Genomic DNA, 12,616 nt, shown 5'->3' with positions numbered 1-12,616 from the left:
TCGCCGATAACATCCACCACTTTTTCAATAAATGGAAGCATGAAGCGTGGCATATAATCAATAGGACGCATAACTGGGATAGCCTTAGGCTTTGGATACCGAGTAGGTGGTGGAAGTGGGGAAAGTGATGTTTTACCAAGACGAACACCTTTTTTCCTTTTATACGATGATGTTGTTGGTGATGGTGACGATTGGCTATCCGGATTTTGGGAATCAACAACCTCCCAAGAAGAAGGGATCCGACTAGTCGATGTAATTTTTCCTTTAGACCTCGCAATGTCGAATTTTTTCTTTGCTCCCTTGGTTGGTACTTTTCGTGGTGGTGGAGACATCAAGGTGGTTTCAGGAAATGCCAACTGCCGCAAACCCTCTTTGACCTCAAGCTTCATTTGGAAAGGGAGTTTCTTTAGACGTTCTACAATAGCCTTCAACTCAACCTCGACACAAAAAGCTACTTCATTACTTTCTTCACCCATAGATAACCTAAGCCAATGGTGGTATATCTCATCCAATAAAATTGGCTTCTCTTAAAGGAGTTTAGTAGCAATTTCGCATGCACATGGTAGCCCGTAAGATGTCCTTTGAACACAACCACAAATGTCATTGTCCATGCACAATGTTTCCCTACAACGTGTCTCTTCCAAAGCAATGTTGTCCAAAGCATATCTAGACACATGACCACCTAACCCCGAGTACAAGGTGACATCTTTGAATCTATGTTCCAACACGGAAACACTGTGACCAAATGATGTTTGTATAGCGGTGAACTGAAGCAACAACATGTCATGTATTTTCTCCCAACAAGTACCCAAATCACCCACACTATTGTCCAAGTATTTCTTCAACAAAGCATGGGCCGATTCGACCATGTTTGTGGTCATGCAACCAAGATGCAACACATGGTCTGTCCATGCCCTCACAATTTTGTCCTTCACTTCATTCAAGGTGGTCATGGTATAATCTACAAAAATTGGGAAATCACTACATGAATCTTTGAACTCCACTAATGCATTTGCATATAACTGTTGAGTGGGCGATTCAACCATAGCTTTCCATGCCTTCATTATCTTCTTCACCACATCGCGATTGCTCACCTCTTTCCCATCCTTTTTAAAGCCCAAAGGATATTTACAATCCAAGACACACCTTTGTTTAACATTAGCTTGCACATGAAAATAACAATTCATTGCATAACTTTCCGGAAAAACATGTGCAACCGCTTTCATCAAAGACATATCCCTATCGGTAACAATCACCTTAGGCATATTCATCTTTGACGAAAGAAGTTTACACAATATTTTTAAAACCCAAACAAAGTTTTCTTCTTTCTCATGTGTCATAAATCCAAACCCAACCGAATATGTCAAATCGGTTGAAGTCACCCCAACTACCTCAAACATTGGCATCCTATACATGTTGGTTTTGTACGTGGAGTCCATAACCAAAACCGTTGGAAAATTGTTAAACAACTTAATGGATGTTGGATGAGCCCAAAAAATATCTTCAATAGTATTACTTTCAAGTTGTGTTCTTGAGTAATAAGTATAGTTGTGCTCCTCCAACTTCGAGATTAGATATTGCAACGGCTTCTTGTCACCCCTATTTGCCTTCCATATTTGTTGACGTTCATTGTACACTTGCTTCACATTTGTCATGCAATGTGGTCTTTGGTTCTTCAAATGTATCAAAATATTTCTTGAAAGCATCTTGATCTTTGTCAAGTCACGTACAATCTTCTTGTCGTCCTCCTTTAATCTACCGGCAAGAATGTTTCCTTCTAAAGCCGGCTCCATGGGATGGTTGTGAACTCCATTAAGAATGTTCAATCTCCATTCCTTTGTTTGCTTACTTTGATATCCACTAATCATGAATAAGCAACTGCATTTTCTTGAGCCCGTTCTCGCATGCTTCGGTTTTTTTTCGGAATTATGTGACTTCCACTCCTTTCACACACTAGCCGGAACATTGGATTGATCAAGCTTGATCTTTGTGTGACAATTGTAAATCCCGCCTTATTTGCTTGTCGACGCACCAACTCAAGCAATTCATCTCTATTTTTCGACTTAACGTCGTCTGAAAAAAACTTAGCCGTGTCAACCTCGTGGGGTTGAAGTGGGAGTACACCGGAGCCGCCAACATACTTTGAAGCTTCAACATGGACGGAAGCTCCATCTATGTTTGTTTTCGCTTCAACATTAGGCGGTTTGACATCTCCGGAATTTTCGACAAAATTTTGTTTTGTCTCTCCCGGGACATCTTTCGCATTCTCTACCATTACTATAATTAAACAACACATAAATATGAATTAACAACTAAGTAATGTATAAACATCAATGCCATAATGAATTAAAACAAAAAAAAACAAAAAAAAAAACAAAAGAAATTTTTTTTTGAAAATTTGGCAGTAGCTGCCATTTTTTCGTTGTGAAATTTTTCACCAAGAGTTCCTCGGCACCTTACTACCGAGGTTTTCCTCGGCACTATACTACCGAGATTTTCCTCGGCAGTTCTACGTAACTCACGTAGATACCTATAAAATAATAAAAAAATCAATCGAATAAAATGCACAATACCTGTTTTTTTACGTCAAATGTGTGTTGATACCTCCTATGCTTGATGCTTCAATGATTTTGGATCAAGGATTGATGGAAAAAATATTGGATTTTTGGATTGGAATGGAGATGAAAAATGAAGTTGATGAAGAAAATAATGTGTAGGGGGAGCAGGTGACTGTTTCATCTGATGAAACATATCCTCGGCAGTTAACTACCGAGGTTTTCCTCGGCAGTTAACTGCAGTCGGATTTCAAATTCCTCGGCAATTAACTGTCGAAGGGGTAAAATCGTATTTTACTGGTGTGACACAACCTTATCACATGTGGGAACAACAATTCTCTAAAATTTTGATCGTGGGGTGCATATCGGCGTGTATCGGTGGAATATTTTTATTTTGGATTATCCGGGTTTGAAAGCCCTTTCCCAAAAAAACAAAGCACGCGCCAACGATTACGAGTTTAGGGTTTCAAAATTAACTCGCCATTGTAGTTGTAGAGCTTCTATTTCGACTTCGATTTCACTTCCAATCAGGTACTTCCGTTTTCCTCTCTTAAGCTCTATATATTGCTCAAATCATTCTACGATGTCACTTGATTTTCTTATATAAATTTCACAAACTAAATAGAACAATCATGCTATGTTAGTAGTCAATGAGATTATTTATGCTGTTGTTGTACATAGCTTTTTTTTTTTTGATGATAAACATGATTTTTATTTTTTTTATATTTTAATTTTATTTTGTAATGTTTAAGTTCATGTTTGGATTACGGTTTGTACCTCACAAACCTCATCTTGTGGTGTTAAACTGAGTTTCTTCCACATTGATGGTGCGTTTGTTTTACCTTAACAAAAAAAATTGTTTTTGCACAGACTGTAATCTAGAGATTTTCTTTAGAGGTTTAAAAAAAATCTGAAGCAATTTCTGTTTGTTTACTACAACAAAAAAAAAAAAATCTCTTTTAAAAAAAAAGATTTTTAACTAGTTCATGTCTTACCTCTTTGTTTTTGAAAAAAAAAAAGATTTTGGGAAAGAATAATCCCAATAGTTTTTATTTTAGAGTCAAAAATGATTTTTTAAAAATTCCTTAACAAACACTTCAAAATAATTTGTGTCTCATTAATTTCTCTATATTATGATGCAGCATAATGGAATCCCCTGAGCCAAAATCCAAGAAGAAAGCCAAAACCAAGAAGAAAATGGATACTGAACCACCACCTGAACCGGTTCATGAAACGGTTCAAGCTAAGATTGAAGTTGTCAGTTCCAATCCAACCAAAATGCCTCCTTTTGTTGGTTATTTTACTTCTGGATTTGATCCGGTTAAGAGCTCTTCTGGTTCGACCGATGTTCAAGTATATCGAAACAAGGTTATGCATAAGAGGACTGAGCTTGTTGTCAGCCCAGCTGGGTCCTTGGTTGAATTTGTCGGAACGAGTTATGAGGGAGAGGCTGCGGCCGTGGCCAGAAACCCCGCGACTTATATGCTTGGTGTCTTTGATAAGGAATCTCAGACGCTTAAGATTGTGCCTATTGGTGGTAATAAGGTAAATTGTGAAGAAAAATGAAAAGGAAATAGCTGTGTTGATGATTTGGAATCACGGTGGGTGTTTGTGTTAATTTGTTGGTGTTGTGTAGATATTCAGATTGGAACCAAGAGTTAAAGGTGTGGAATATAAGGAGCCCACTCCGACTCCGACTAAGATGGTGGAAGAGCTGACTGCGGAACAGTGGACAGAGAAAAAGCGAAAGGCTGATGCTGCTTTGGGAACAAAGAAGTCAAAACAGATGGTATATTTAGATTCATGTTTAACCCTTATTTGCTAGCTGTGCTAATAAGTAATTACATGACAACATCCTTATTTCAATGTGATTTATTTATTTATTTTTTTGAAAATTTAGAAAGTGATGCGTGAATCTCAGCTTAGAGGTGAAAATATATAGAATACAAGTTTATGGTTGGATTGGAAATACACTTTAAACTTTGAAGTCATTGGACTTCACTTTCAACATTGCCAACCAATTGTTTATTTTATGATTTGACCTGCCCATTTTGATCACGGCAAAATACACCCTTCGTAGGATAAGAGTCTGCAACTTAATGCTGTATATTCAGTCTTCAAATTGGGCTTTAGGTATAACTCAATCTCGAGATTTAGCTCAAGAATTGCAAGGATTATTTTGGCCATATCTCTAGTTTATGTGGGATCTCAACATTAAGAATTTGTTCTACTGTTGAGCTTGTTCTGTTTTACAAGCCACTAGAATCAGGCCAAATTAACCTCTACATCTCAAGTTTTGTTGCGTTGAAGATAAGCTGTCCAAAACCAAACTCTAGGAAATCTTACATATTTTAACTCAAGAGTGTACCACCTCTTAGCTTAATTGGAACTGACTCCATTATATAACACAATTCATTTGCATGAATTCTACAACTCAAACTTTGGGCAACGGCTGTCAGTTATGGTTTTCTCCTTATATCATTTCTTTGATAAAGAAACCGTGCTAGAATACATATTTTATCTTGTGATTATTAGAAGGGGTCAGAATACATGAATGAACAGAATAATAGGAGACATATATTATGCAATGTCACACATGAGCTGAAAAATGGAAACCATAAGGTAAGATTTATAATAATTTATAAACATGTTCATGCAGCAAAGCTAAGGTTTAATGTATCAGATGGGTACACTCCCAGTCTTGTTAGGACTATAACCATGTTTTGTATAAGAACAATATACCCTGCATCAGTGTTGTCAAATATTAGTCATGGCGGATGTCGGTGGCGGATTTTTGGAAAACTGCCACGACCTATTTGTGAAGGATGGCAGCGCCATGGCGCTATACGTTGGATATGTCAAGTTTTGGCTTTCCGCTGGTCTGACATCAATAACATTGCCCTACATTCTCATGGTGAATTATAATTCACTAAACCCTATTTACACTTACATTCTCATGTTGAATTATAATTCACTAAACCTTATTTTATCTACACTTACAATTCCCAAATTATAATCCTGCCATAACCATTCTCTTAGCAACAATAGCTAATCAGCAGCCACAATGGTCAAACTAATTCTCAAGCAAAACATTGAAAGGTGCCAAATCAGTATGGCGCTTGATGATTATTAACTGTCTAGAAGAAATCAGAACAAATAGACCATGAAACTCCCAAATTCTTGTCAATGTGGAAATCATAAATTTCCTTGAGAAAAAGACATCCAAGGAAAAAAGAGGGAAATGAATTTAAAACATGAATATAGTTTGTTTCTATAATCACTATATGAAGACTTAGGCTTATGTTCTATAAATTACTGGTTTGTGAGGAGAATCATAGATGAAAGATATAGTAATCATATTTATAAAATGGATATAAACTTAAGTTTTGTTGAACAACACGGCGTCTCGGATTTTCAGGTTGAAGGAAATGAACTAAAGATGAAATAAAAAAAGAATTACAGTTCCTACCCCAAGACTGACAGTGTGCAGTTTTTGAGTTTTCACATTTTCACCCTGTCCTCTTTCTCATAGTTCCTCTGTTGAAAGTTTTAGTTGTGTGTGTGTGTGTGTTGAACTGAGCCGTGTAAGGGCATTTTAAAAAGCCTTTAACTTGCCTTAGTTGTCATCAACATGATTTTCTTTGGTTACCTGTGTTTCTGAAGCATGAGGGGTAACCTTGGCGCAACTGGTAAAGTTGTTGTCATATGACTGAAAGGTCACGGGTTCAAGTCCTGGAAACAGCCTCTTGTATAAAAACAGGGTAAGGATCCCTTCCCGGACCCTGCGTATGCGGGAGCTTTAGTGCACCCCGTTGCCCCCTTTTTTTTTTACCTGTGTTTCTGAAGCATGTAGAGCTCTGCTCTCTATCATGGATTAATCAATGGTATATCATTGGGTCTCTCCATGGGGTTCTGCACAGATGCTACTATGCTAGTTCATACTTTTTGGCCATCTAGTGAGTAGTGATTATAGTCTATGTCATCCCGCTTAGTGATTGTTTTCTTATTTCACTCAGAGGCTACAATTTTGGTAAACCATTAAGATGCTTTTTATATAATTTGTACATACTGTGTTATCAGTGGCGTTGCCAAGATTTTGGATTAGGGGATTCAAAATTTTGTCCTTTCAAATTGTTACCTTGAATGTGTATTTTGCTGTCAGATCTCTAAATGTATCGAAATTGTAAATACAATCATAAATGTTTTTTTAAGGAACATAAATGCCTTTTTTATTGTCGTTTTGATTATGGAATAAGTTTTTAGATATTCAATTTTATATTTTATCCTAGAATATGTTTTGTCATTGTTCAATTTAATCTATAAAATTGCTAACAAAAAAGATGTATTAAAGATGTGTTTGCAATTTCGATACCGTTAAGGAGCATGATAAAAGTATCTCACACATTAGAGACCAACATAGTTGTTTGCCAATTTAGAGATAAAAGAAACGTTAAATATTTAAAGATAAATGTAGTAAGACTATAAGTGTTAATATGTATTTGTAATTAATTAAGGATTACAAATAAGTTCAAGACATGCATTCTAGTTCCTTGTGTTCTTTTTAAATTTTGTTGAAAAGAAAAACTTCACAATGAAACACCAATTAACTATATTAAATAAAAAACTCTGGTTACACAACAAATCACCAACATTAAATAAAAATAAAAAAGTCGGTTTGTAAAAGCAATAAGGTATGACTGCCATCTATAACAACGTCATCAGTGTTGAAAACCTAAACAAATAGGGGTAGTATTTGGGTGACATTGTGGTGCCAATGTCATGTGACATTGGTCAACCACAATGTTACAAGTATACAAAAAAATTAAAAATCCTTGTGAGTGAGAGAAGAAAGCCACTTGTGACATTGTGGTTTGCCAATGTCACATGACATTAATACCCCAATGTCAATCAAGTGCTTTCCAAAAAGTAGAGTGTGTCGGCAAGTTTGAAGTGAGGGAGTCTTGGAAGGTGCATGAATATAAAAAACCACATTATTTGGTGGAAATTTAGAAAACCAGGGGATGCAGCATCCGCTCACACACACGTGGCTCCGCCAGTGTGTGTTATCTTAAAACAATAAACCTGAGGACAGGTACTGACTTGCCCCATTTTATATTTTGTCCATTATTTTATTATTTACAACCTATTTTAAATAACCTTTTAGCTAGTATTTATAGGTGAGGATAGTACTGTTGAATTTAAGTGATTGAGTCTTCTGCTAATTATCATTCAACTAGGTATACCTGATATTTATTGGAATTGCTCTAACCTAATCTTTGAATTTGTATTATTCTGCAGCTTATCTGGCTTGATGAAATGACAGCAGATGAAGAACCTGAAGCTAAAAAGAATTTGGATGAGAAAATGAAAAATGTTGAAGTAAAAGAAACTGCTCTTGCAAATACAGAAGCTCACGTTACTCGCCATATACCACCATATAATTCTTCTGCAACTACACCTCAGGAGGCTTATGTATTGGACAAAATCATCCTTGCAGACGAATGGAATTACCTTCAAGACATTTATTATAGTTTGCAAAAGGAAGAAGCAGCAAACTTCAGTCTTTATCCATCTTTTATTCGCAACAGGATAAACAGATTAAAGAAGATTGAGGTACTTATACATATATAGCCTTTTCGCTTAAAATATAATTGTAGACTTCGTAATTATTGGCCATTTGGAACCCTCAGAGTTGAAAAGAATAGTTTTGCTACCACCGGTGATACTATACTTGCATATATTAATATGTAAGGGTAAGAAATGTTTTGACCCCTACTCATTCAATATTTATTACTCCCTCTGTCCCATATTAAATGACACAGTTGACTCTGTCACACATATCAATGTATATTTTTTATCTTTAATATCTTTAATTCTATATTTGACTTATCATGAAAATATGTGTAATCAATGCATCGAAAATCAAAATATTTGACTTTTTTATCAAAATAATTTCTTCTTTTGGAATCCTTAAAGAGTGCCCCTAACAAGACCCAAAAAAAATTATGAAAATTTAATATTTTAAAAATATTCATCGAGACGAATTCAACAACGTTTTACATGATATTATTTATCTTTGTATATTAGTAGAAAAATATGGTCAAAGTATGTTAGGTCAATCGCGCACATTGTCAAATAGGTCATCTATTGTGGGACGGAGGGAGTACAAGAATATATTTTATCATCAACATTTCTTGAATTTAGGAGATGTTGTCTATAATATTTGGTGACCCCCAACCCACCCCACCCCTGGGGGATTGTCTGTTGTAGTTAGCCAATTAATTAAACTGTTATAGTAGTTTCTGGACCTGTTATTATTTATTCTATATTTCTTTTTATCAATACTTTGAAAGTAAAGGAAGCTTGGACACTTCATAATGGAAACTATATCTTGTCATTTCTGTATCATACATGCATTCATGAGAATTCATGAACTGTATGCCTTTTGTATTTTTTTCACTTCCTTTTTTTTTAAAAAACTTTCATGTGGATACGAATGGAAAATGCACAATATAGAAGTCTAGAAACGATCTTCTGTCAATAATAAGGTGGAGTCTGTTGAGGAAGTAGTTGACAAAATTAAGGTGTTGGCTTGGCGTTGGTATCTTGGTAGGTTGGCAAAGAATCGGGGCTTCTATTACAAATGTTTGTGGGATCCATTGATTTGTCTCAGAGGTAGAAAATTTGCTGTTTCGAATTCCTGGGGCAGGTGTATTGCGGGTTTGTTAAGTTCTGATTAGATTGCTTTATCAGTTTCGATTTTGCCTACTGTTCGGTCATTCTCTTTTGCTGTACTGAACAGTTAATTTGGCGACTGCTGTGTTGGGTCTGGGGTGATTTTGCGGCTATTTTTGTTTTATCACCACAGTAGTAGTCAATCTCTTAATCTGAATTTGTGTTGCTATTTTTCCTGCTTCAGGATGCCACGGTTTTGGTGTTTAGTGGTTTGTTGTGCCATGTTTTTTTTTCTTGGCTATGGTCCTTATTGTTTCTCTGTTTGGAGCTGGTGGTTGGTGTCTGGCAGTGATAGGGGACTGATTTTTTGCGGGGTTGGGGTCTGTTTCTGCTGTTATTATCTGGCTGCACTTTTATTGTATTAGTAGGCTTGAGTTGAGTTCTGTTTTTTCATTGTTTTGTTTGGATGTGTATTGGTTTTGGTTTCTTTCCTAAAATAAAGTTCTCTTTGAGATTTGTTTTTGCTGATTAAATTATGATATACGTTGTGTATTTTTTCTATTTATAGGACGATTCCGAAAAGAAGAAGCTTTCTTGCATACTTTTATTCATTAATTATCTTGTCAAGTTTAAAGATCAGCACTCCATGGATGGTATTTCCTCTTCAAAGTTCGAGAAACTTCCCTACACTCTGCATCATAGATTTACAGCAATGTTTGATGTTTCTGAATCAAGAAGGCTGCCACCTGAAAAGCTGAATCTTCTCATTTCTTATGTTTTGGTGCTCACACTTTTCTCTGACGATTTCCGCACCGACTATAGAGATATAGCAAAGGATCTAAGGATGACCACGCTAACGCTGAGACCAATCTTTGAGCATTTGGGTTGCAAATTGATATCCTCTCAGAAGGTTTCCTATGCCACACTTCCTATCCCACTTACATTTCCTCAGATAAGGCAAAGGAAGAAGAAGAACAAGAACAAGTTATGATCACTTTCATAGTCTGTTTTTGTTACTATTGACTGTTGCAAATCAAGTTGTTTGTCAGTCACTCTGATGCAGTGATGTCAAGTTTTATTATCCAACCCTAGGAGTTTTTGGATATAGTTTTTTTATAATCTGCACGTACATTTGAACCATGTCTGCTTTGTCTTTTGATTTGGAAGTGATTAATACACTAATTATAATTTATTTTATGAATCATACATGAGATAAATATTTGTTATTGGTCAATTAGTTTAGAGCATGTGTAACCTTTCTTTTCTCTTGTAATGAGAGATTATTAATTCAAAACGAGAGGATTATATCGATACCTCAACTTAAATTTTAGAGTTCCATGTCTTGTGAAATATACAAGTAAACTTTAATGGTGGGATAATCAAAGAAGATATCTTTTGTAGAATTTCAACATGAACGGATCTAAATCTGTATCATGGCATTTGCTTATGCTGAGCACTATGATTTCTTTGATTTTCATAATATGCACTGTGTTCAAAATGAATTTGAGTAAATAGGCAATTACCCCCCTAAAATTGTACAACGTTAATCAATTTACCCTCTCCGTTAAATTCTTCTGTTAGTCGTTCGTCAACACGACGTTTTACAAATACCCCCCTGAAGTTTTATACTTATGTGCAAAATGTCCCTCGAACTTAAAAATTTATATATTTTTTTCCTTATACTTGATTCAAAAGATATTAAAGGCAAACAAAGAAGTTTGAGAAATGCATTTAGGATTCAAGGAAGAACTTAAAAGTTAGTTGGTGAAGGATACTATGGTAAAGGAGGATTATGAAAACCGTTAATTGTTTACCTTTGATATTAAAGTCCATTATTCTGTTGATAAATATTTTTTGACAAAATAAAAAAATATTCATTCATTCAAATTGATAGAGTACATCGACATAATGCAAATTCGCTAAAAACAAAAGGATAAATTTGTGAACAGGCTCACAACATCCATGTTAATAGCATAAAACGGCAAAGTACAAATGTCTACACATATTACTATATTTAAATATCCGGAATAACCGTGTCTCCGGATCTGCAACGTGGATGACGCCACAGTCATTGACTGGATCTGCACTAGATCGAAGCTGATCTGACAGTCTGAACCGATCAAATACCTGAGAGAAACAAGAAAAACAAACAATGTCGCACAAAGGCAACGAACAAACCAACGTCACACGAAGACGATGAAATCACAAAATAAAGAACGAAATAGATGTGAAAAATCACTTATTTCGATAAAAGGGAAAAAGAAAAACGAGTTAGAGGGGTGATTTTGGGTCAAATTTATTCTGTTGATAAATATCAAAGTGCATTAATAATAATAATAATAATCCCCTAAAAAAATGTACATGTTTATTTTTTAGTTTGACAAATTAAGTTTATTAAGTAAAAAAATACATGGAAAAAACTATGGATAGAATATCTACTCAAGTGTCTTATATTAGTACAATTCAGTTAATTGTCGCATGAACATTGACATGTCGGATTTGAGTTTTAGACTCCAAATTTCTTGTTTCTTTATATTTTAAAGTGCTGAGTTTAGTCAATGGACTTCTAAATGACCAAAAGAAGAAAATCCACTCAAGGAGAGGAGAGGAGAGATAAAATTAAAAAAAAAAATCTTCGCAAAGTTAACATTAAACTCAATCATATCCAGAGTTATATTAGTTTCTAGTTTTATTTATGCATAATCATACATTCTACGATAAATATTTTGTATAGGAATATGTCCACGAGTCTTAGTCTTAGTTCAATTGATAAAAATATTAAAATTATTAGGTCAAAAATCATGGTCGAGGTTTAAACCTCAATCTCTCCACTTATATGTGTAAGTTTTTTATAATCCTATGACGTTTCATCTATACAAATAAAAATATATATCAATATCTCTCCACTTATATATGTAAGTTTTTTATAATCCTACGTCGTTTAGTCTATGCAAATAAAAATATATATCATATATATCTAGGGATAGGATCAAATGACACCATGGTGTCAAAATTAGTTTGACACCAAATCTCATCCATTCATTTCATTTAATCCAAAGGTTTAAAATTATCACCAAATTAATTAATATACACCAAATACTCTCTATCACCAAATTAAGAAACATATCTATCATTATTAATTTATAATCAAACATTCCATTTTTATTTCCCCAAATTTATTTGTTCCTCTTTTTTATTTCCCCAAATTTATAAATTTTCCTAGATTTCTATAATCATACTCAAACTTTTTTTCTAAACTTTTTTATAAAATGAATGGTTGAACTCATATACCTATGGTTGTTTGAGTCATCATCACCATCAATGATATTTCTTTGTCTTTATCTCATATACTCATATTTTTTTAATAATTAATTAAATTGTATTAG

The 12,616-nt window shown here is 34.6% G+C and overlaps 1 protein-coding gene across 1 annotated transcript; it reads left to right on the top strand.

The window, feature by feature from the left end:
- The first annotated feature begins 2,920 nt into the window (after positions 1-2,920).
- On the top strand, positions 2,921-10,560 carry LOC11433564 (DNA-directed RNA polymerase I subunit rpa49). Its single transcript, XM_003625791.4, has 5 exons — positions 2,921-3,086; positions 3,698-4,100; positions 4,192-4,344; positions 7,854-8,168; positions 9,799-10,560. The coding sequence occupies exons 2-5, from the start codon at positions 3,702-3,704 to the stop codon at positions 10,219-10,221; spliced, it is 1,290 nt and encodes a 429-aa protein (XP_003625839.2). The 5' UTR covers positions 2,921-3,086; positions 3,698-3,701; the 3' UTR covers positions 10,222-10,560.
- Positions 10,561-12,616: the final 2,056 nt, after the last annotated feature.

Source organism: Medicago truncatula, chromosome 7, assembly GCF_003473485.1.
Source record: "Medicago truncatula cultivar Jemalong A17 chromosome 7, MtrunA17r5.0-ANR, whole genome shotgun sequence".
In the NCBI taxonomy this organism is placed as follows: Eukaryota; Viridiplantae; Streptophyta; class Magnoliopsida; order Fabales; family Fabaceae; genus Medicago; species Medicago truncatula.
The sequence above is the reverse complement of the archived record's forward strand: the minus strand, read 5'-3'. Positions and strand labels throughout refer to the sequence as shown.